Below are 25,930 nucleotides of genomic sequence, written 5' to 3' on the forward strand. Positions count from 1 at the left end.
AAGATGACCTCAGAAGGTCGAAATGTTGTTCTGTAGTTTATTTTAATTAAAGTTTTAACATGCATAACAGCTGTCTTTAGAATAAATTTTCACTTCAAGAGTGTTTCTTGACATCTTGAAAAGGGTATGGTGCAAACAAAAATTACTGACCAAAAAACATAAACATGGAAAACTTTATGTGCTGTACACTACAATACTGCCTCTAAGAATAAACCACAATAGATTTAAATGTTCTAATTATTTAATTAACAATATAAAAAGGTCCTCCAGTGTCACAAATGTGTATACCGTGTGTATCCAAAGTAATACGTAAATTACACCTACCCACCAGTAATTAGACACAAAACAAATGTGTATAATTAGAAGAATGAATTAAAATTGCAACATTATTTAACTGTTTACAAACATGTGAGAATACAAGTAATCATAATACTGAACTGACAAATAAAAGAAATTCAAATTAAAGTTTATTTTGGTTACTTCTACTACATCATATTAATTGGACATACCACTTAAGTCAATCAGATATACCATCTCTTCAAATCTAAATGTGATCTCTTAACTCAGGGGTTCCCAACCTTTTGGCACTCGCAACATGAAAATGTAATTGATGAAATAAAATTAATGTTATCCCAAGTTACTTCTATCAAGACTATGCGACTTCCCTGCCAAGGCTTCACGACCCTCTGGTTGAAAACCCTCTCTTAACTGAACCAGAGTCACTAACAAGTATTAAAACTCACATATCATTAGGCAAAAAGAACAAATTATATCCTCACTTCTGAACTTTATTGAAACTTATGAAGTGACAGTTACTTTACCAAACACCGTTTTCACTATCCAGCCAGATAGAATGATTGATAAATATAAAAACCATTTTTCAAGAAGTGTCCAGTAACAAGAGATAGCATATTAATCTGAATAACAAATAATCTTACCAAATCATTAGTTTATGGAAAAATTCATAAACTGCTATGTCCTACGAGCATTTAATCCAAAACAACACTTTAAATCAAAATGACAGAAATAAAAGAATTATTAGCCAACAACACCACAATATTGAGCACTTTAAAAGTTTGTCTACAGTGACATAAAACAGGAATTTAAAATTATATTACTTTAATCTCAGGATTACCCAAAAAACACCAAACCTTACAAGAATCAACACAACAGTATCTGAGAAAGTGAACATCCACACAAGACATTAAAATGTTACTGTGAAAAATACAGCAAAACTATCTAAACATTCACATCAAATTTAATTATTCAAAAAAGAAGAAATCAAAGATTACTAGAAAAAATATAAACAAGCCGACACAAATATTAGTTTCTACTTAACAAAATACAGAAAATTCAATTTTCTATTTTAACAATAATGGTGGGGTAATATAGTCTTCTAACTGACAAAATTCTAGGAACACAAAGATCAAGAAACCATATACGATTTGCAAGTATTATCACAACCCTTTCTTACTTTTCAGGTAAAACTCCGGAGTACAGAGAGGTACTAACAAAGAACAATTAGTTTAAGAGGTCAAATGCTACTAGAGAATAAATACGAGATTTCTTTAAATAATCTCTTTGCAATCTAAAAATAATCAAGGTGAACAATAAATACGGCATGTTGAAAAGTTTCCTTCACCCTATATAAGTTGAATTTTTCAGTAATATTTTATCAAAAATAGTTTTCATATTCATTTAGAAAACAAATACATCTTTGTAGACATTCATTACAAAGTTAATATCAAAAACTTGAATTCTAAGATTTTATATTGCTGTACAGATTTAATATAAAATAATCCAGAAATTAAGCCCCCCCCCCATGTTATTTACTGAAACAAAACCCTAAATTATTAAATCCCATAATAATAAGAGACTGCAACCTCAATCTCCTTACTCCTAAATCTTATTGTCAGAAAATTCTGATAAAATATATTCTGAGTTCAAACATTAAGGAAAAATTATTAAACTAGTTTATGAAACCAATTAAAAATAATAACATTTAAGTTGAAACTACTGCTATTAATGTAATAAAACAAATGGTTAAACAGTCACTTCTTAATCTTAACTTCTCTGGAAGAATAACATACAATCTGGGTTTAAAGTACTTTAACTTCCGAGTAAAACCTATTGTGGGAACATAAACATACAATAGTATGTTAAAGTACTTTAACTTCCAAGTAAAACCTATTGTGGGAACATAAACATACAATAGTATGTTAAATTACTTTAACTTCCAAGTAAAACCTATTGTGGGAACATAAACATACAATAGTATGTTAAAGTACTTTAACTTCCAAGTAAAACCTATTGTGGGAACATAAACATACAATAGTATGTTAAAGTACTTTAACTTCCAAGTAAAACCTATTTTGGGAACATAAACATACAATTAATTACCTGAAACTACTAAATCCTAATTTTTATTTTTACAATACAATAGTAGAATACAAATTTCAGTAAAATCTCTACAATTTAATTTATCTAAAGAAAATACAGACAATAATTATTTAAACCTAATTAATTCCTGATTAATAAATACATGTTATTGTAATCCAGTGATAAGAATATCAGTAATTAGAAAGTTTGTAATACAAACTCATTAACCACGGATTAATACTGCAGGAGTTTAGGAACCTCTCATATTAAGCTGTAATTAAAAGTTACAGTACCTGTAATCTGCAGCTCATCTTGAAGATTCAAGGTTTCAAACCCATATTTATATCCTTCATGGATCACTTATATACAAAAAGTTTCATCCATTGTAAAACACTAAATAAAATCTACACTTCATGTAAAACATGAATATATATATATTCATAAATATATATGCTTCTATTGTAAAAAAATCAAATATTTTTTCTAACTCAAGATTCACCAGCATTTAATTACACAGCAAGTGATACAATATAATGATAAATTACAACAGCTATTTCTTATGTAGAGACCAGTTTGAAACAACATTGTAAGAAAAACTAATAAACTGACAGTAAATACATGCTATGAGAAATATTACTTTTCTATAAAAATATTTCTTTACAAATTCCAAAATGAGAGAATTCATCTTTTATACAACTAATAACCAGAGGTCTATAACAAAATTAAAAATATCTTCAATAAATTAAAATTTACTTTCATTTGTGTCCATCAAATTTGAGTGAGAAAACCTAGTTTGAACTTCCCCCTGACCTTCTGTGGCAGGTCATTCTTTCAAGCTAGTTAACTTTGCGGGAGCACTTGTGCCTTGTCTTCTCATATGGAGCCCTTCTTTAGTGGATTCTTCATGACTGCTAGATGAATCAGACACGTTGCTGCACAGGTCCTCCAAACTGACCATCAAGTTTTCTGAATCTCTGCGTAGTCTTCGCTGGATGAGGCCTTCCATCAGGTTGTAGTCCGTCTCCTCAGCATCATGTAGAACCTCCAACTGTAAGGCCAGTATGTTCTGACAGTTTTTGAGCGACTGAGATGGGCTAATGTGAGCACCAGGAGTTGGAGATTGGGGGGGAAACAAAAACTTGTTCTCAAGATCATCAGTGATGCTGGTATATTCTCCTTTCCTGGAAACCAAGTTTGGAAGAGGGGAAGAAGGAATCACACATACTTGGGGGTCCCACTGTCGAGGCAGCACTGGCTCAATCTTGGATGTCTCAAGTGATTTAGTTGAAATAGGTTCATCTGGCTTTTCTTCCAGCTCTGCTATGATATTATCTTGTAGCTGTTCAACAGGAAATTCTGGTGAAATCACCGAAACTTGTCTTTTCAACCCAGCACTTTCAAGTCTTCGTTGTCTCAACTGGTTCTGCAAAACGCTATTACAAGACGACCTATTAAGATCAGCTAAAGGTGAGATTAAACTATAGCCAGTAGAATGTTCTTCATCATCGGCAAAAGAAACCTTGGACAGGTTACTGTCTTTTTGGCTGTTGCTACTAGAAGTTGTGTATTTCCTCACACGCTTGAGTTCTCCTGTATCTAACACCGTACTCACCGACCTTACCAAACTGTTCAAGTCCTCTGATGATGTTCCTCTAGAAGAATGTGTCTGGTAAGTCATTACTCTGGTGCTCATGAAGCGATGTATCACAGAAAGTGAAGTGGAGGTCTGTTCTGCTAGTTCCTCCAGTTTACTTAGTCTGTACTCCAGGTTCTGCAGGGTATAGCTGCTGTCTTTTTGTCTTTGGTTGATGTCTTCTACCCGTTGTCCAACAATTTCAGCTCTTTTAAACAAAAAATGGAAGAAAAATGACCCTTTAAATATTAAAATATACAAAAACAAAATTTTATATTACACAACACCTTCACAACATTTTTGCTTTTGACCACATTCTGTTACATTGAGATTCATAACAATACAGTGCGTTTCTTCCTAAAATTGTGTAATAATAATAATAATAATAATAATACTTGTTGCCATTATATAAAAATAAACACATACAGAGAAAAGTGAATCACTCGTATGATTTTTGTTAAAATAAAATTACATTCACAACATAAATGACAATTTATTCAATGTAACTGAAAACAAGAAATAGAGCCCACAAAAAAGAAAACTAAAACAATCAGGATTTAAGTTTTAAATATAAACCAAATTGAAGAGGAAGACTAAACAGAAGACAGCTTGTCATCACCACCCACTACCAACTCTTGGGCTATTCTTTTACCAACAAATAATGTAATTAACCACCATATTATAATGCCCCCACAGCTGAAAGAGTAAATAAGTTTGGTATGACAGTGCATTAAACCCAAAACCATCAGATTCTAAGTTGAGTGCCCTAATCATCTGGCCATGCTGGGCCTTCTTTATCTTTTGAACAACTTTAGACCCAAGAAAAATAGCAACTATGATAAATTACTTCAGGTAGGAAATCTTTGTTATTATAATTATAGTTTTAAGTAATGTGACACAGATCTCACTTATTCTGGAATATAAACTGATAAGAAAGGAATTTTTATATTTCCCTTTTATTCAGTAGCTATCATGGGCATAATATCATATATCAATTACTATTCTCAATGACTAAGATAATGCATTAATGTAACTTTGTACCCTGAATATAAAGTACATTAGATCCTACTTCTTTGTTCAAGTGTAATTCAACCAGAGTATTAACTTCACAGTTTCTATTTCAACCCATTTTTTAGACCCAATGTTAATCCCTTATTAATAGAACCACAAGTCTTGTAAAATTGAAACAGCCACATACACATTTCTTTACACATTCAAGTTCTGTCACTTCCACTCACATTGAGAAACAACCATATAAGTAGAGTAAGAAACTAGACATGGCACAATCAAAATAACAATGGTGAAAAAAAGATATTGTTAAACTGGAGGTGCCACCTTATCAGATATGTCCACACAGGCCCCCATAATCATGTGTCTAAAGTTTCTGCTGGAGTTGACTTCATTCTCTTATATTTCCCATGAATAATGAAGTACATTAACATTTTATAATTGGAAGTAGTCAGTTACACAAGACTTATGAAAACATGCACACTTGGGAACATTACAGAGTTGTCAAAATAGATGAGTGAAGAAACTCTTGCTTTAGATTACAATAAGCAGACCTTGGTTGAAAACAGAACTGATATAACTAAAGGATAAGTAGTTGTTCACCCTCATTTTTACACCAGTGTTATTTTCAAACACTAATTATTTTATTAGAGAAACAGATTGTTTACTTTTCGGATGTTGTTTCAACTTGCTGTTCCACTGATAACCTAAACTTCTTATCTTTCTCTCGGAAGAATCCCTCAACACCTTCCTCCTCAAAATCATGGATTTTCTCCACATCAGTCTCATCAAGAAACAGCTCTGAAACAATAACCCACCAGTTACTATCCCAACCAAGAAACAACTCGAAAACAATAACCCACCAGTTACTATCCCAACCAAGAAACAACTCGAAAACAATAACCCACCAGTTATTATCCCAACCAAGAAACAACTCGAAAACAATAACCCACCAGTTATTATCCCAACCAAGAAACAATAACCCACCAGTTATTATCCCAACCAAGAAACAATAACCCACCAGTTACTATCCCAACCAAGAAACAATAACCCACCAGTTATTATCCCAACCAAGAAACAATAACCCACCAGTTACTATCCCAACCAAGAAACAATAACCCACCAGTTACTATCCCAACCAAGAAACAGCTCTGAAACAATAACCCACCAGTTACTATCCCAACCAAGAAACAGCTCTGAAACAATAACCCACCAGTTACTATCCCAACCAAGAAACAACTCTGAAACAATAACCCACCAGTTACTATCCCAACCAAGAAACAATAACCCACCAGTTATTATCCCAACCAAGAAACAATAACCCACCAGTTACTATCCCAACCAAGAAACAATAACCCACCAGTTATTATCCCAACCAAGAAACAATAACCCACCAGTTATTGTCTCAAATGCAAACAAATATCATTTTTCTTATTAAAAAAACACAATAGTTCTGGAAAGAGACAATGTGTAAGGTAATTACATGCTACCTAGAGAACAAATTCAGGTATATATTACATAAATACACATCAAGATTTTATTTAGCAAAACAATCCTTTCTATTCAAAAAGATACATATATCATTATTATCCAACCTTGTCACTACAGACACTGCTGCTGTTAAAAACAAACTAATTATTCTACCTTGATCAGAATGAACTGCATGAGCTCACAATGAAATCACCAGTAACACAAGCTAATGTTACATAAAATTTTCTCACTTTAAAACATTTCAATACTACATATTTTTCTTCAATAATCAGCTTTAATTCTAAATTAACTATATAAAACAGAAAATAAAAATGAGTCATTCTTGTAATTTCTTTCTTTCTGAAGAAATCTTTGTGATACAACTCTCCTCATTTTCATCCCTTCCTAGGGCCAATAAAATAAACCCCAATTTATTTACTTCAATTCATCCCCTTCCTAGGGACAACAAAATAAACCCAAATTTATTTACTTCAATTCATCCCCTTCCTAGGGACAACAAAATAAACCCAAATTTATTTACTTCAATTCATCCCATCCTAGGGACAACAAAATAAACTCAAATTTATTTACTTCAATTCATCCCATCCTAGGGACAACAAAATAAACTCAAATTTATTTACTTCAATTCATCCCATCCTAGGGACAACAAAATAAACCCAAATTTATTTACTTCAATTCATCCCATCCTAGGGACAATAAAACAAACCCAAATTTATTTACTTCAATTCATCCCCTTCCTAGGGACAATAAAATGAAACCCAATTTATTTACTTCAATTTATCCCCTTCCTAAGGACAATAAAATGAAACCCAATTTATTTACTTCAATTCATCCCATCCTAGGGACAATAAAATAAACCCAAATTTATTTACTTCACTTTTTTAAATATTTATAAAAAGTACTCACTCAGACCATGATCAAAGTTAACATTCTTGTGATTAATCATATATTTCACCAGCAGATGTAGATGGGAGAAAATTATAAGAGGAGGAGGAAGAACTGGCTTTTGTTCATATTCCATTACCACTCGAAATCTGTTGTACTTCCATACTTCTTGGGCCATGGCATTGACTTCCATGAAAATGTTACTGGAAAAGTATGCCTAATTAATAAATCTCTTATCTGATGATTATTTCCAACTGTAGGTAGCTGTTACAGAAAGAAATCTATTCATTAAATATAAAAACTGTCAACTTGTGCGTGACTTATCTAAAAAATGTATCTCAGGATGGCTCGTAAGGGTATTAACACTTTTACTAATAAATTAACCAGAAAATGGCTTAAGAAAGTCAAAACATTATTCTGTGCTGTATTTGTTAATACTCATACCAGCAATACTGAGATACATTTTTATCTCAAGTATGTTTCTTGTCACCACGAATAACCTAAAAAAATGTTGTTTTTGTTTTAAGCTTGATAATTACTACCACAGCGTATCTTCATATGACATATCTCTAAAAGATACTTGATAATGTCCCTTCCTAAAAGAAAAACCTTGACAGTGTTACTTAACTCACATCATAACAAAATGGCTTCCACAAATGACACAAAGATATATGAAATTATCTGGTTTTTAACTTCAGACTTACTTTGTTCAACCTTACAGGATGCTCTGTAGCAGGTAAACATGTTGAACTACTGAACAAGATCCACAGTTGATTTAGATATATGAAATAATTTGGTTTTTAACTTCAGACTTACATTGTTGAATCTTCCATCACTGATTATCGTAAGTATTACAAACTAGGATGACATTACAGGATGCTGTATAGCAGGTAATAAAAATGTTGAAATATTGAACAAGATCTCTTGTGAATGTAGATTTCTACATTAAGCTTTATTAGGGATTAGAATATTACAAGTACATGTTTTTGTAATACTAGTTAAAAATACTATGATGATTCACTCACAAAGAGTTACCTGTCAAATAAAAACTTTCTATCCTTATTTCTTCATGATTTTCTAATGTTTAATTTCAAAGGACCTTCTATGTATATGTTATGAACTAATAATGGTTAGTTTTCATGTTTACCAACTAGTTCTGATAATCTTTACAAATTTGGCCTCATAGGTGTAATAAATAATCATGAAAAATTACTGGTACTCACACATTAACTCCTTGTCTCAAACTTAGTAAATATGTTCAGACACTTCTCAGCTTGTAATTTGTTTGGAACAAATTGCTATTGTTTTTACACTAAACTAATAAATCCCGACACTTCATTCTTGTCATTATTAAGTTTGATTTAAATGAATAAATTAACAAATAACTGAATAATAAATTAAGAGACAAACTTGAAGACAGCAATCAATAAGTTGACAAGCAGAATGTTTGCAATCAACAAATACACAGCCATAATGGCAGGGTTGAGCCACTTGCCAGTTGGACAGGTCTCTTCATCAAGGCACTCGGCTAGAAGGTGGAGAAACCTAAGTAAGCGCTGGTCATACAATTATAAACAAATAGAGCAATCAGGAACAAAAGAGGTAATAACAGAAACAGATGTTGTGTTAAATCTTATTAGGTAATAACAGAAACAGATGTTGTGTTAAATCTTATTAGGTAATAGCAGAAACAGATGTTGTGTTAAATCTCATTAGGTAATAACAGAAACAGATGTTGTGTTAAATCTCATTAGGTAATAACAGAAACAGATGTTGTGTTAAATCTCATTAGGTAATAACAGAAACAGATGTTGTGTTAAATCTCATTATATAATTTAGATAAACAGTGAAGCACAAATTGAAACCAACATCTAAATTGGAATTCTAGAAGTTAATTAATTAAATATATAACAATTTACAAAATTTTACATTATATCATCTAATATTTTAGTATATTCAAAATCAACAAAACCCCACAAACTATATTTACCTAATACTTTAACACACACAAATACACAACATTATGCTAAGAAAATACAGTTTGTTTCTTCAAACATTAAAAGTATACAACACGGACTGGCAGAGTCTGCTACCCTAAGTATGTCTTACTCATTCTATAGAGTTGTGACATTGAAACAGGTTACAAAATTGTAAATTGATAAACTGTTATGTAATAATAAATGTACAAAAACATTAACACACAATCTCAACTTCAAGTCTAAAATATCTACAAAATAATTTGCTGGAAGTTTTTGTAACAAGCTCAAGAAATATTCATAAAGAAAACTTACGGTCAATTTCACCAGCATACACTTCTCCATATAACATCCAGTAAGGCATGTGAAATATGTTACGAGCCAACTGCCAGGAAGATTCTTCCTTAGGGTAGAGAATGGACTGTCGAGCCACACCATAGCTCATCAATACTACCAGCAACAGTACACAGAAATAGATCATATTTGACACCTATATAAAACAGTACACAGAAATAGATCATGTTTGACACCTATATAAAACAGTACACAGAAATAGATCATGTTTGACACCTATATAAAACAGTACACAGAAATAGATCATGTTTGACACCTATATAAAACAGAACACAGAAATAGATCATGTTTGACACCTATATAAAACAGTACACAGAAATAGATCATGTTTGACACCTATATAAAACAGTACACAGAAATAGATCATGTTTGACACCTATATAAAACAGTACACAGAAATAGATCATGTTTGACACCTATATAAAACAGTACACAGAAATAGATCATGTTTGACACCTATATAAAACAGAACACAGAAATAGATCATGTTTGACACCTATATAAAACAGTACACAGAAATAGATCATGTTTGACACCTATATAAAACAGAACACAGAAATAGATCATGTTTGACACCTATATAAAACAGTACACAGAAATAGATCATATTTGACACCTATATAAAACAGAACACAGAAATAGATCATGTTTGACACCTATATAAAACAGTACACAGAAATAGATCATGTTTGACACCTATATAAAACAGTACACAGAAATAGATCATGTTTGACACCTATATAAAACAGTACACAGAAATAGATCATATTTGACACCTATATAAAACAGTACACAGAAATAGATCATGTTTGACACCTATATAAAACAGTACACAGAAATAGATCATATTTGACACCTATATAAAACAGTACACAGAAATAGATCATGTTTGACACCTATATAAAACAGTACACAGAAATAGATCATGTTTGACACCTATATAAAACAGTACACAGAAATAGATCATATTTGACACCTATATAAAATAGAATACAAAATATACTATTACTTGAGGATATAAAAATTAAAAACTTGTAGACTACTACCAACAACAGAACATAGAAATAGATAATGTTTGATAACTATATAAAATAGAACACAAAATATACTATTACCTTAGGATATAAAAATTAAAAACTTGTAGACTACTACCAAGAACAAAACATAGAAATAGATAGTGTTTAATAACTATATAAAATAGAATACAAAATATACTATTACTTTAAGATATAAAAATTAAAAACTTGTAGACTACTACGAACAACAGAACAGAAATAGATAATGTTTGATAACTATATAAAACAGAAGATGTGTTATTTAAAATATTTACTTTGATACATAAACTTTCTAAATCTTGAAAGTTAATCCTCTGGGAACTAGATTTGTGTCTTCATTAATATTCAATAAATGAATATTTAAGTCATTGGAACATCCTGACATCATATACCATGCTCCTTAAGCCTAACTAGTCTCAACTGATATCGGTTATAGAAAACAATTTCCATATCTTTAAAACAAATATAATTTAATGCAAACACATTTTCAGAAAAGAAAAGAACATTTAAACAGAATATAAAAAGTTCCCAGTTATGTTTTTTTGTTGTTGTTGTTTACTAATTCTTGTAAAATTCACATTAGATTAAGTCACTTTTCTCTGATGGAACTAGGTCTTGTCACTTTTCCAGGAAATTATAATTTTCCAGCCACTCTGAATTGATGTAAATAGTTTACAATCTACTCTGTCCAACAGTATTTAAACTTTGAATTAGTTATTTTCAAAGATAATGTTCATTAGAAGTTGCTCATATCATATTTTGTGATAAAAAGAGTTTGGAATGAGAGAGTCTAATAATAAAATCAGTAACAGACGAAACTCCACTGTAAGCAATGGTTTATTAGAAAATGCAAACCTAAGCAGTAGGATGGGTACACTGATGTAACAACTTTGACTAGTGTTATTTAACAGATCTCCTCAGAGCTGCACAGAAATGCATGTTGGAACAGTTTTTGTTTCATGAATTCCACCAATATTTTACTAAATTATGAAATATTAATTGTAAAATGTTTTTGAATTAGAAATTACCAAAATAGCTATAATTATTATTTTTTGATTGTATTCTGAAATGTGCTATGCAACTGTTAACTGGATACATGAAAGATGTTCACCAGTCATGGGAAGGTTAAGGCAAAGTTTTGTTCCAAAAACATCTTTACAAAAGTATTTAGAAAAGTCATTTTATTATATGATTTACAAATGATGACTTTCATTAAAAATCCCTATCATATATTATGCATTTTAAATAATCATAAAAAGAAACAACTGAATTTAAACACAGAAAATTAAAAATAGTTTAGTGTGGTCCTTATTATAATACTTGAATTCCATATATCACAGTTATACCATATAAAGAAAATCAAAACATGCTGCACCATGTCTGATGATCAAAATTCTTGCTTTCTTCAGTACATAGAAAAACTTTCACTAACATATCATTCACCTAAAACTAAGTAACAAGAAACTATAGCTTCCAAAACTAAATAGAATATTTTGTTGTAAAGCATCAAGACATAGTGGGGTGTCTGTGTTAAGCCCTCTACACGTACTTAAACTAACTAGAAGTCATCACTAACCAGAACAGATGTTATTTTTAATTTCAACTGTGTGTTTAATATTTTCTCTAATGAAGAGATTGGATGCAGAGAAATAAAATGGACTAATCTCATGCTCTTGGAAGTAAATGAAAATATAACTAAATCATAAAAAAATGGATGTACACAATTCAACATGTTCTAGAAAATAAAAACACTTTTCCTTCTGGTAAGAAATTAACAGTTTTCTCCATTTTTAGAGTTTTAGTCTGTTGCTTGTAGCAGTATAGTAACCAAAACCTCAGTGTAAAGTCAAATAAAATTAGGTTTACTTCACTGAATTATTTTAAGGATTTAAAAATTCATATAAAAATAAAGGAGAAACATTTATAAGACTGAGATATTGTGTTAACAAATACATACCATTTTACCAATCATGGTGACAAAAGGCCCAAGATATTTGTTGACACTGAAAAAGTCCAAGCTTCTGAGGTACCAGTATATAATGTCTACACAGTAAATAACCCTTCCTTCCTCATGGGTGTCAACGTGGAGCCGTAATGACATGCCCAGCAGAAAAAACAAAATAGCCACCAAGTCACAAGCATTCCATCTGTTATCCATCCAAACTGATATCTTGTGCACAAATCTAACAGGTTTGGAACACATTATCTAAAGTAAAACATACACTTTTACTATCATCGATGTAAAATATCCAAAGATTTTTTTATTAAAAGAATTAGAAACCTAACTAAACTTCTGTGAACAATCACTTAAAGATATCAGCTCACATTTCATATGTGTAAGGTAACTTTTCCACAAATGTTGGACATTCTCATTTTGTTTTACACTTTTCTACAAAACTTAAGTCAATTTTGATCTATGGTATTTATGTATTATCAATATAAGTTAACAGGTTCTTGCCCGTAGTCAAGTGCAACATAAAACAGGAAATGACAAGAAATCAATCAGTCACTGGTGTGCTGCTATTTACATGTAATCAACATGATTATTTCCACTGAAGGTTTTGTTTTCAACAGCTGTTGGACTTGCTTTTCCCTCTTAACTTTGGTAAACATAAAACTCTGATGTTTTAAATGGTAACATGTACACTTTTCTTATTGAAACTAATATTTCATAAGAAATATTTCAGTATATAAATAAGAAACAAGATTTTAATTATGCTGAATTACATACTACAGGCATTAGGTTAGAATGATATAACAGTTGAACTTTTGTACTTCACATCTAAAAATTATATCAAATGCAAGACTATATATAAACAATTCTCATTATCAGTTATTCTTTTAAACTTTAATTTTTATACAACACACCAAAGGTCATCACACACTGCAAACATGACTAATTAAAGGTTTATATATTACAAACACCTTAAACTGCTTTATTCGAACAACTTGAGTTGCTTTATTCCAACACCTTAAACTGCTTTATTCCAACAACTTGATATATTTATTTTATACACCTTCTACTACTTAGCAGAGTTTACACAATTCTAGGACCACTTGATTCTACAAGTGTTGTACAAGATAGTTGTTTATCTAGTTATTACAACAACTTGATATATTTATTTTATACACCTTCTACTACTTAGCAGAGTTTACACAATTCTAGGACCACTTGATTCTACAAGTGTTGTACAAGATAGTTGTTTATCTAGTTATTACAACAACTTGATATATTTATTTTATACACCTTCTACTACTTAGCAGAGTTTACACAATTCTAGGACCACTTGATTCTACAAGTGTTGTACAAGATAGTTGTTTATCTAGTTATTACAACAACTTGATATATTTATTTTATACACCTTCTACTACTTAGCAGAGTTTACACAATTCTAGGACCACTTGATTCTACAAGTGTTGTACAAGATAGTTGTTTATCTAGTTATTACAACAACTTGATATATTTATTTTATACACCTTCTACTACTTAGCAGAGTTTACACAATTCTAGGACCACTTGATTCTACAAGTGTTGTACAAGATAGTTGTTTATCTAGTTATTACAACAACTTGATATATTTATTTTATACACCTTCTACTACTTAGCAGAGTTTACACAATTCTAGGACCACTTGATTCTACAAGTGTTGTACAAGATAGTTGTTTATCTAGTTATTACAACAACTTGATATATTTATTTTATACACCTTCTACTACTTAGCAGAGTTTACACAATTCTAGGACCACTTGATTCTACAAGTGTTGTACAAGATAGTTGTTTATCTAGTTATTACAACAACTTGATATATTTATTTTATACACCTTCTACTACTTAGCAGAGTTTACACAATTCTAGGACCACTTGATTCTTTACAACATAGGACTGAACTGGTACTTCTGTTTATCAAGTGTGTCTGCCATTATAAGTTACAAATGTCTTGGGTGTCATGAGACAAAAGTTTTATAATGATCCATACAAAATATAAACAAAGCAAGTTCAAAAAACCTTTTTTTTCGTTTTTTTTCCCCAATAACACCAATTATTTCATGGAGGGACTATATTCATTGAAACTGTAATTTTGGGACTTTTTCATACCTGTGACTTAATACATTTATTTTTTTCCAGAATTTCCAGTACAGAAATGTTTATAGAGTTTGGCTTCCATAATTTTCCAGACCTGTTCAAATCTTTAGTTAACTCTTAAAAAACGTTTTATTGAAAAAGAAACAATAATAATAGCCTAATTAAATTAAAAGTTTAGCGACTGTAAAATCTTCAAGCTCACCTCACGTACTTTCTCTAAGCCTAAGGTACACAGGTATGCTATTACATAGATCTCCTGCCAGGTTGGTAAATCATGCATCTTCACAAGAACAATGTAGGTGTAAAAACACATGAAGACTCCATACGCCATCTATAAAGTAATTATAATTGAAAGGTTAATGAAATATTCAAGTAAAAACTATACCTTCAAAAGTTCTCAAAAGTGAGAACTCACAAAAACATTTAGACTATCATTTTCTAGGTTTCTAAACATTTCTAGTTCCAAATAGAAATATAATATTTATACTTATAGTTCAGTAATAAACAATGGCCTTCATAATACATCATTTTCTATAAAAAAGTTCAAACAGTGTTCATTGTGTAGCTGAAACCATTATTCTCAATAGTCTGTTTAGTAACCCAAACAGTTTTTGTTTACAAATGAAAGGAAATTACTATTTTTAAAGAAACTAAAGCCACCTATGGCATATTTTCATTTATATTCTCTAAATCCCCAACATTTATATGCTACGTAGCTCCATCAGACCTTAAAAACAAAAGCTTACCTTAATGAATATAAAATGGTAACAAACACTCAAAAGTAGCTTATATTAATAAAAAGGTTAATCAAATGAAATAATTTAAGAGTGAGTCAACACTATATTAACAACCTACAATTCTGATGTTTCTTTATCATGTTTTTTGAAATATCTTAATATATGCTCAGCATTACATATATCATAGGTTGAGAACCACTATATTATACAGTAAAATCAAAACATTTATTGCCAACAGATACATATAAATAACAACTTACTCCTCTCCAGCTAAACTAAGACGTTATAATTGACTAATTTTCACCAATATCTTGTAGTGTAATTACTAGGTTTACATATAAATAACAACCTACTCCTCTCCAGCTAAACTAAGACGTTATAATTGACTAATTTTCACCAATATCTTGTAGTGTAATTACTAGGTTTACATGTCGGTCAACAGCTGTTTCATCTAGTATAAATAGAAATAACCTCACATTATTATACTAGCTAGGACTAGTTACAAATAACCTCACTGTTTAGGTCACTTATACCTCCAAGCTTCAGTTAAATAAACTGTCTTACTGTGTGTCCCCAGAACTTTGTGACTGGTGCTGCATAAAACTCATACACCTTCTTTCCTAATCTCAGGGGACTCTTTTTAATTTTTGGAATCAAGTTGTCGAGATCTACTCCTTGGTCACCTATAGTAAAAATGGTTCCATTTTCTACTTGATCAAGCTGTCCAGTGGATTTACATCGTGTCAAAGTTGTCGCAGTAAAAGACTAGAGAAAAAAAACTTTCTATATCACAACCATGTGATGTAATGTCTTCAAAATATAACAAAGATTACTCAAGTTACTTTGTTGTGTCCTTTGAAAAAACATCAATAAAAGTACTTTCTTTAATCTTACATTTTCAGTTTTTTATTATTTTCAATCTAAAGGTCACCAATTTCAGCTAAACTTCATAAAACACAAACATAATGGAAATGTGGCAAAGATTTGTTGTGACCAAAATGACCTGCCTACAATGACATCATCATTTGCTTTGTCAAACAAATTGACAATATTTTCTTTAACAATATTCTTGGTCAAGGTCAACTTCTGTCCAATACTTCCATTGTTTGAATATCGTAAATTTAAAAATATTCAATAAGATAAATAAGCATCTGTGGGTCAAAATATTTTTATCACCTTCTGCACTCAACTAGACTTACTTTACCAGATGTTTTGTCATTGGAGAAAATGAAAATTTTTAAAACATATAATTTAATATAAAAGCATTTTCAGAAATAATGAGAAACCAAAAGAATTGTATTTTCATGGATGATAAGTTCTTTAACTCTTTGAGCATGGGCTTGGTCTCTGAGACTAACCTTGTAACCAATTTGTACCTGTTATAATCTTCAGAAGTTACAATGATGGAATGCATGTGCACTCTTGTTACTGTATCCACTAATATAAAACTGACCTATCTTGGCCATGTTTTCTTGAACCAGTATTTTGTAATATATAGTCACATTTAAATTATTATACATTATATAGATTATTAGTATTTACAAACAAATTTTTTTCTTAAAACAAAAGTGAATAATGAAATAAAGCAAACAATTATCTCTTTCAGTTACAACCTTTGTACTCCATATGCAACTTTTTGTAGCTTGTTAAGCCTAAAGAAATTTTGGAGATATTAGGTTTTATAAATACATTTAAATGACCAAAACTCACAAATTATTACATCAATACTACATAATAATTTACTACATAATTAATTTATCACATAATAATTTATTAAGTTTAGTAACTAAGGTGTATTTGGGTCTAAAACAAATGTGAAATTTAAAATAGGCTAAAAACTCAATTTACCAAGCACAAAGGTTTGTCTTGAAAGAAAGAGAAAACACCCTTATATCACAAAATGACTGAGAAAGTCACTAGAATATTCTGACCTTTTGATTGGTTATTCATATGTTATACATGTACTTAAATATACAGAGTGTTCAGAAAGCCACTGTGCACTTACATATTTATTAACAGACAACACTGCACAGTGACTTTCCGAACACCCTGTATATACAAGACAATTTCCAGAAATGGAAAGAGGTGAGTGAGGCCACTGTACTTGATTCTGTACTTGAGCAATATCTCAGTGAATACAAAATATAGGAGGTTCTTATTTCATATTCTAACTTGTCATCATCTGTTATTTGAGTTTCTAATTCATTCAAAACCATAGAGCTGCATTTTGACATAACAAAAATCTAATCTGAACCAGTGCTGCATTCAACATACCACATGACAGAAAAATTGATGTTTAGGTGTGCTTTCTTTAATATTCACTTTTACACTAAGAAATTAAATATATAATATTAAAATCTTAGTTATAATCTACAGTTTGATATCTAACATAATGACATAAATGCATAAAACAGAAGTTCATTAAAATTTTGAGTATAAGTCAACAGATGCAATAACGTGGCCTTTCACCCATCACAAATTTGAAAAGGGTTAAGAACCTACAATTTCAAATGGGGAGACAAATTCTAAACACATTAATAAGTACATTGTTGCCTGAATAGACTTCTTGGAGTTGTCCAGGAAAATATATTTGGATTTTGTTTTGTTTTTAATAACATTAAATAAATGACAAAATATAAATTCTTAATAATGATAAAAAATTGAACTAGTTAGAAAATTTATTTGTACTTGAATTATGAATTTTAACATGCAAACATGCACTCCACACCTGCTGTCCAAACGGGTTTAAACTATTACACAGAATTACTGTAAGTCTCGGTGATTAACTATTCTCTGTATCACAAGAACCTTACCTCTACATGACTCATCTGACTACGAGTTTCACTATCTGAATCTGATGTAGAGTCCACATCATCTTTCAGATCTAGGATGTGCTCTTCTTCAGTCTGAGGCATCAGCTGCAATTCTTCTTTGGATTTAAACTCCAGAGCAAGAATGCTCAGTGGCATCAAAATTCCCAAAATTACCTAGTTTAGAACAAGAATCAATGTACTACACTTGAAGTCCCAAAATTACCTACTTTAGAACAAGAGCCAGTGTATTATACTTGAAGTCCCAAAATTACCTAGTTCAGAAGAAGAGTCAATGTACTACACTTGAAGTTCTAAAGCTACTTAGTTTAGAACAAAAGTCAATGTACTACACTTGAAGATTAACTAGTGTTTACTTTTGAAGAGAGTTGATAACCACACTTCTTATTTCATATTTTGGTTTCATAAAAGACATTCATATAGTAAGTTACAATATAACTCATATAATGTTCTATCTATGTCATGGTCAGTTCTGTAATAAGAATTACCTTACTACGAATGAGCCACTGAGGATCATGTTTGATATTAAATACTGTTTGTGGTAGATAAAGAAATATTTAGTGATAAATGACAGAAACTGGATCATGTGATTATATTTATTACCAGGAGTATGGATTCCTGTACTTATTCAACAAAGATACTGTCATAACTTTCACATTTCATTAATTTTGTACCTTTAAGTTAATATTTCTTCTTGTCCTAAGACCTCCCATCCACAAATCAGCTAATAACATTTGAGATGCTGTGTGAGCCACAAAGCCACAGTGTTTAGCATTCACAGCAAGACTAAGGCATGTCTGTTTGCTCCAATTTTGAAGTTCATATGTGAGCAGCTGCAGAACGATATCGTCATCTTGACGATAACAATAGTCGAGGAGTTCCAAAGCCCTGGTTTCAAAATCTCTACATATCAAATAAAGTAAATATTTTGTAGAACATTATGAAGTTTTTAGTTCATTTTACTTCCCCATACAGTAATTTAGATGTGTTAATAACATATCTTTAGCATGTATCTAGTAGAACATATTAATAATACAGGGTGTTCAGAAAGTCACTGTGCACTTATATATTTATTAACAGACATGTTTCAATATAGAATACAGGAGGTAAATATGAATGACAATTATAAACAATGTTGAAAGTGACCCCTGTTGGCATCAATACAGGCCTGGATCCTTCTTATTTTGTTTCTAAACACTGCTATCAGTTGCTAGCTTGAAATAGACTGAATAAAATATGATTACAAAACTGTACAGTGACTTTCTGAACACTCTGTATATTTCAATGCGAGTAAATTGGTAATGCTAAAACAATGAATAAAACATCTCTGTTATTACCAATGTAGAGTGTTAAAGAGTCTTTGGTATTTAGAAACATTTAAAAAGAAATAATCAGATGATGATACAAAACAATAATAAAGTGTTAAATAAATAATTATAAAGCCATAAGTTACTCATGACCACAACTTATTAGGAAGATAATGAGAAAAACAAATTTACCAAATATATATTCAACATATTCTATTATATATGTTAGTAGAGGAGATTTATATAATTCATTATGATAAGAACCCTACTTAAGTAAAAATGTATTCTCAAGGTGGCTGATATTAAAATAAAGTACAAAATAGGATAACCTAAGAAGGTCATAACATTCTCCTGTACTTTATTTTAATTAAAGTTTAAATACCCATACCAGCCTTCTTGAGAATACAGAGTTTTATACAAGTTGTAGCCAATAAACAAATCACTTTTTAAATATTAGTTTTAAATATGTAGCAGCCAATAAATAAGTCAGTTTTAAAGGTTAGTTTCAAATATGTAGCAGCCAATAAACGAGAGTTTTAAAAGTTTCATATAAGCTGCAACCAACAACAAGACAGTTTTGAAGGTTAGTTTTAAATAAGTTTCCAATAAAAAAGACAATATTAAATATGTTACAACTAGTAAGGAAGCCAGTTTCACAGGAAGATTTAAAAATTACAGCTTGGAGTACCATATTATATCATAAGATTTTGATATAAGGACCATTTCACGTCAAAAAATCTTATAATTTAGCATAATACTTCAGTTAGTAAAACCTTTAAACAGCTTTTAATCAGGTGAAATACAACACTAAAGAAACCTTATCATTTAAAATGGTACTTGCATCTGTAAATAGATTTACTTTCAAAAACATTAAACAATATTTAGCTACTAAATAAGCTAGTTTTAAAACAGGTTACAGTCAATAAACAGATCAGTTTTAACTGGATATTCTACTGAAATAAGCTTTTATAAGAGGTTACAGTTAATAAACAAGATCAGTTTTAACTAGGTATTCTACTGAAACAAGCTTTTATAAAAGGTTACAGTTAATAAACAAGATAAGTTTTAACTGAGTATTCTACTGAAATAAGCTTTTATAAGAGGTTACAGTTAATAAACAAATCAGTTTTAACTAGGTATTCTACTAAAACAAGCTTTTATAAAAGGTTACAGTTAATAAACAAGATAAGTTTTAACTCAGTATTCTACTGAAATAAGCTTTTATAAGAGGTTACAGTTAATAAACAAATCAGTTTTAACTAGGTATTCTACTAAAACAAGCTTTTATAAAAGGTTACAGTTAATAAACAAGATAAGTTTTAACTGAGTATTCTACTGAAATAAGCTTTTATAAGAGGTTACAGTTAATAAACAAATCAGTTTTAACTGAGTATTCTAATGCAATAAGCTTTTATAACAGGTTACAGTTAATAAACAAGATCAGTTTTAACTAGGTATTCTAATGAAACAAGCTTAGATAAGAGGTTACAGTTAATAAACAAGATCAGTTTTAACTGAGTATTCTACTGAAACAAGCTTTTATAAGAGATTACAGTTAATAAACAAGATCAGTTTTAACTGAGTATTCTACTGAAACAAGCTTTTATAAGAGGTTACAGTTAATAAACAAATCAGTTTTAACTAAGTATTCTACTGAAACAAGCTTTTATAAGAGGTTACAGTTAATAAACAAGATCAGTTTTAACTAAGTATTCTACTGAAACAAGCTTTTGTAACAGGTTACAGTTAATAAACAAGATCAGTTTTAACTAAGTATCCTACTGAAACAAGCTTTTGTAACAGGTTACAGTTAATAAACAAGATCACTTTTAACTAGGTATTCTACTGAAACAAGCTTTTATAAGAGGTTACAGTTAATAAACAAGATCAGTTTTAACTAGGTATTCTACTGAAACAAGCTTTTATAAGAGGTTACAGTTAATAAACAAGATCAGTTTTAACTAGGTATTCTACTGAAACAAGCTTTTATAAGAGATTACAGTTAATAAACAAGATCAGTTTTAACTAGGTATTCTACTAAAACAAGCTTTTATAACAGGTTACAGTTAATAAACAAGATTAGTTTTAACTTGGTACTCCACTGAAACAAGCTTTTATAACAGGTTACAGTTAATAAACAAGATTAGTTTTAACTTGGTACTCCACTGAAACAAGCTTTTATAACAGGTTACAGTTAATAAACAAGATTAGTTTTAACTTGGTACTCCACTGAAACAAGCTTTTATAAGAGGTTACAGTTAATAAACAAGATCAGTTTTAACTAGGTATTCTAATGAAACAAGCTTTTATAACAGGTTACAGTTAATAAACAAAATCAGTTTTAACTAGGTATTCTACTGAAACAAGCTTTTATAACAGGTTACAGTTAATAAACAAGATTAGTTTTAACTTGGTATTCCACTGAAACAAGCTTTTATAAGAGGTTACAGTTAATAAACAAGATCAGTTTTAACTTGGTATTCTACTGAAACAAGCTTTTATAACAGGTTACAGTTAATAAACAAGATTAGTTTTAACTTGGTATTCCACTGAAACAAGCTTTTATAAGAGGTTACAGTTAATAAACAAGATCAGTTTTAACTTGGTATTCTACTGAAACAAGCTTATATAACAGGTTACAGTTAATAAACAAGATCAGTTTTAACTAGGTATTCTACTGAAAGAAGCTTTTATAACAGGTTACAGTTAATAAACAAGATTAGTTTTAACTTGGTATTCCACTGAAACAAGCTTTTATAACAGGTTACAGTTAATAAACAAGATCAGTTTTTAACTAGGTATTCTACTGAAAGAAGCTTTTATAAGAGGTTACAGTTAATAAACATATCAGTTTTAACAAGGTATTCTACTGAAACAAGCTTTTATAAGAGATTACAGTTAATAAACAAGATCAGTTTTAACTTGGTATTCTACTGAAACAAGCTTTTATAAAAGATTACAGTTAATAAACATATCAGTTCTAACAAGGTATTCTACTGAGTTAAAGTTTTAAATCAGGTTACAGCCAATAAACAAATCACTTTTAACTAGGTATTCTAGTGATATAAAGTTGGTATGTACTTAGCATTAGCTTGTAATTCCTCATAAATGTCAGCTTCTAAGTCATCCTCAGCTGCTTCTTTAGCCATTTCCTTGTAGAGTTTTGATGCAACAACAGCCTGTAACCCATCAGTAGTAAGACACATTTCATTCTTCAATTTGCCATTTCTTAATGTTATCTTTTTCACAGACTCAGTTGAAGATACTGACAATAGGCCTGTTTAAGTAATGAATACAGAGCCAAAACTAGGTGTTTTTTAGACAGCTTTCTGAAAAAAAACCTCAATGTGAAAATTGTTATACAACTTAAACTGTGAACTTTTAACCTTCGTTATTCTAAAACTATCTTGCAGGCTCCAATACCTAGATTCAATCTAGAACAATAATATTGTGCAGTTGTATCACAAGCATGGGTAACTTATCAAAAACACTTGCTATAAAATCACACACACATGAAATCTGCACTGATGTAGGAAGTCCAACTTACCTTAACAATTGCTTCCTCACCACTCTGCCACATGTACAGTGCCATCTTGTGGCGTCTAGTTAACACTGCCCAAATTAAGAGTTCATTGAATGGATACTTAAAAGGTGCTTCACTATATGATATGAAGTCAGTTGTAGAGTACGTACTTTGGTTGAAAGATCGACTCAGTGTTGGGCTCTCAAAAAAAAAAAGTAAAACATTGTAAGTTTAAGTTTTAAACAATAAGAAGACATATAAATCCTGAACAATTAAAAGTATGTTTTCATTATAACCTTCCACAGTAATTACAGAACTTTGACCCACAAAATAATTTAGTTGAATTTAAAAAGAATGTTCAAACAAGGATGTAGCAAGCACAGCATATAAATATTCTGCATTAAAATATGAAAAGATGTAGTCATACTAAACCAATAAAACCAACACTTACCAATCACATGGTAAAGAATGAATTTAAAATATAACCAAGCTAAACCAATAAAACCAACAGTTACCAATCACATGGTAACGAATGAATCTAAAATATAACCAAGCTAAACCAATAAAACCAACAGTTACCAATCACATGGTAAAGAATGAATTTAAAATATAACCAAGCTAAACCAATAAAACCAACAGTTACCAATCACAAGATAAAGAATGAATTTAAAATATAACCAAGCTAAACCAATAAATCCAACAGTTACCAATCACAAGATAAAGAATAAATTTAAAATATAACCAAGCTAAACCAATAAAACCAACAGTTACCAATCACAAGATAAAGAATAAATTTAAAATATAACCAAGCTAAACCAATAAAACCAACAGTTACCAATCATATGGTAAAGAATGAATTTAAAATATAACCAAGCTATATTTAAAAAACACAGTCCCACCTTGTAATGTTTCCTATTCTTACTCAAAATATTTATATACAAAGTTACATACACTTTACACAAACCAATCATTTGTATAAAGTCTCAGAATATTAAGTTTCAGAGTCGAAAACATTCAATGGTAGTTCAACTAATGGATTAAACTGTTGAATACTTTCTGGTTTCTTCAGTTAACTTCACACTTTTAGAATATGTTATTCAATATATTTGTACAATAAATATTACACTGAATTATTCTGTTTACTCTTACTGTTGCAACTTTTTTCATCCTCTCATTAAATGCAATCCTTTTCATCACGTTGTTATACAATTGTCGAAACTTCTTGCGACAGTAAGATGAACGGTATGCACCACCCATCAATTTTTCTATGACTAAACCAATATCGTATAGTGTATATCGATATCCATGTGGCATATTCTGTAAAAAAAAAAAACAGTGGACAGCAATAAGCTTCTGTCGACCTCCAAAAAAACATAGCGTATTGCAATATTTTGAGACCTACTCCTGAAACAAAACACATTCAGTCTATATTAATACTTCTGTGGCATATGTTTAAAAATAACAGCACATATCAGTCTCCAACCTACTTATGGCACATATACCCCCAGCGAGATCTTTGGGTCACAGATGTACCCTGTACATAAGTTGTTTTAAAATAATATGAATGATTTATATTAATATAAAGGTAAATAATGATAAATCGTTTCAGGATAAGTAAATAACATGTAAACATTGAGTACTGGCTACTGTAAAATTTTGGTAACTCATGAATACCAATCTCCAATTTTGAGGTATGGGTACTTTCAAAGGGTTTCACTTCCTCCTACAGTTATGTATGTAACAGGTTTGAAACCACTGTTATGTATGTAGATATCCTTGTAATATTTTCTCAAAAACAGACCAATATAGTGTACATTAATATTATTTTTGCATATTTTACAAATAAACATTTTAAAAAACTAAAATAAAATAAGGTATCCTTTATGTTCCAAGCCAAATGCATTCTTAATATTTTAACTCAATAAATCAAGGAACTGTTTCTATACAATAAAACGTTCAATTATTTTCACGTGTACAGATAAAACATTTGTTTACAATTAACTCATTAATTACTGAACAACTTTTATCAATTTTGGTCTTACTCTACATTATATGTAAAGTATACTGACAGTGAAAGTCTTTCAAAATGAAACATTCAACTAATTCCACAGAACAAACACACAATCCATGTCGTCTTGGACAGCATTTACCAAATAAACAGAATGTCCACGTTTCACAACATAGAAAAGATTAAGTAAATCCTAAACATCCTAAAAAAATTCACATACTGAATCAAAAGTTTAGTAAGTCTTACTTTTCGTATGTCTTGAACAAGGTACCGTAAGGTATTTCCTGGCCCACATTTCTGAATAAAACAAAATAAAACATTAATAAAAGAATTTCAAGTGACCAAAAATAAACAGCACTAATGGAATTAGTGATATTTAATATCATAATTATGATATTACCCTACTCTGATAGAAGAAACCACCTAACTAGCACAAATCATATCTACCAACTACTTCAACTGGTAAGTGTACAATAACTAGTTGCATTCATACTTACAGAATTATAAATATCCTCCAGTCGTTTTATTGTTAGAAACTTCTGCATACTAACACCATTTTCTTGTAAAAGTTTCACAAAATCCACTCTTTCCAATAGTAATGCTTCCATCATAGCTGTCTCCAAAGATCCAGGCTAAATTGAATGGAAAATATTAACACA

General features: G+C 30.3%; 1 protein-coding gene across 6 annotated transcripts in view; it reads right to left on the minus strand.

Moving 5' to 3' along the window:
- Window positions 1-447: 447 nt before the first annotated feature.
- The window catches only part of LOC143238397 (transient receptor potential cation channel trpm-like), a 60,893-nt gene continuing 35,410 nt past the window's right edge, over window positions 448-25,930 (minus strand). For 4 of the 6 annotated variants that reach the window (XM_076478567.1, XM_076478594.1, XM_076478583.1 and 1 more), the window contains exons 12-26: window positions 25,769-25,903; window positions 25,518-25,568; window positions 24,413-24,580; window positions 23,288-23,464; window positions 22,822-22,919; window positions 19,108-19,336; window positions 18,416-18,589; window positions 16,167-16,367; window positions 15,068-15,196; window positions 12,739-12,987; window positions 9,688-9,862; window positions 8,807-8,924; window positions 7,418-7,599; window positions 5,689-5,821; window positions 448-4,220 (exon numbers count right to left, since the gene is read on the minus strand). In XM_076478567.1, coding sequence (XP_076334682.1) covers window positions 3,203-4,220; window positions 5,689-5,821; window positions 7,418-7,599; window positions 8,807-8,924; window positions 9,688-9,862; window positions 12,739-12,987; window positions 15,068-15,196; window positions 16,167-16,367; window positions 18,416-18,589; window positions 19,108-19,336; window positions 22,822-22,919; window positions 23,288-23,464; window positions 24,413-24,580; window positions 25,518-25,568; window positions 25,769-25,903 — 3,237 coding nt within the window. In that variant the 3' untranslated portion in view covers window positions 448-3,202. The remainder of the gene's footprint in view (window positions 4,221-5,688; window positions 5,822-7,417; window positions 7,600-8,806; window positions 8,925-9,687; window positions 9,863-12,738; window positions 12,988-15,067; window positions 15,197-16,166; window positions 16,368-18,415; window positions 18,590-19,107; window positions 19,337-22,821; window positions 22,920-23,287; window positions 23,465-24,412; window positions 24,581-25,517; window positions 25,569-25,768; window positions 25,904-25,930) is intronic. The other 2 variants (XM_076478605.1, XM_076478615.1) reach the window with 2 other exon arrangements.

This window comes from Tachypleus tridentatus, chromosome 2 (assembly GCF_004210375.1).
Source record: "Tachypleus tridentatus isolate NWPU-2018 chromosome 2, ASM421037v1, whole genome shotgun sequence".
In the NCBI taxonomy this organism is placed as follows: Eukaryota; Metazoa; Arthropoda; class Merostomata; order Xiphosura; family Limulidae; genus Tachypleus; species Tachypleus tridentatus.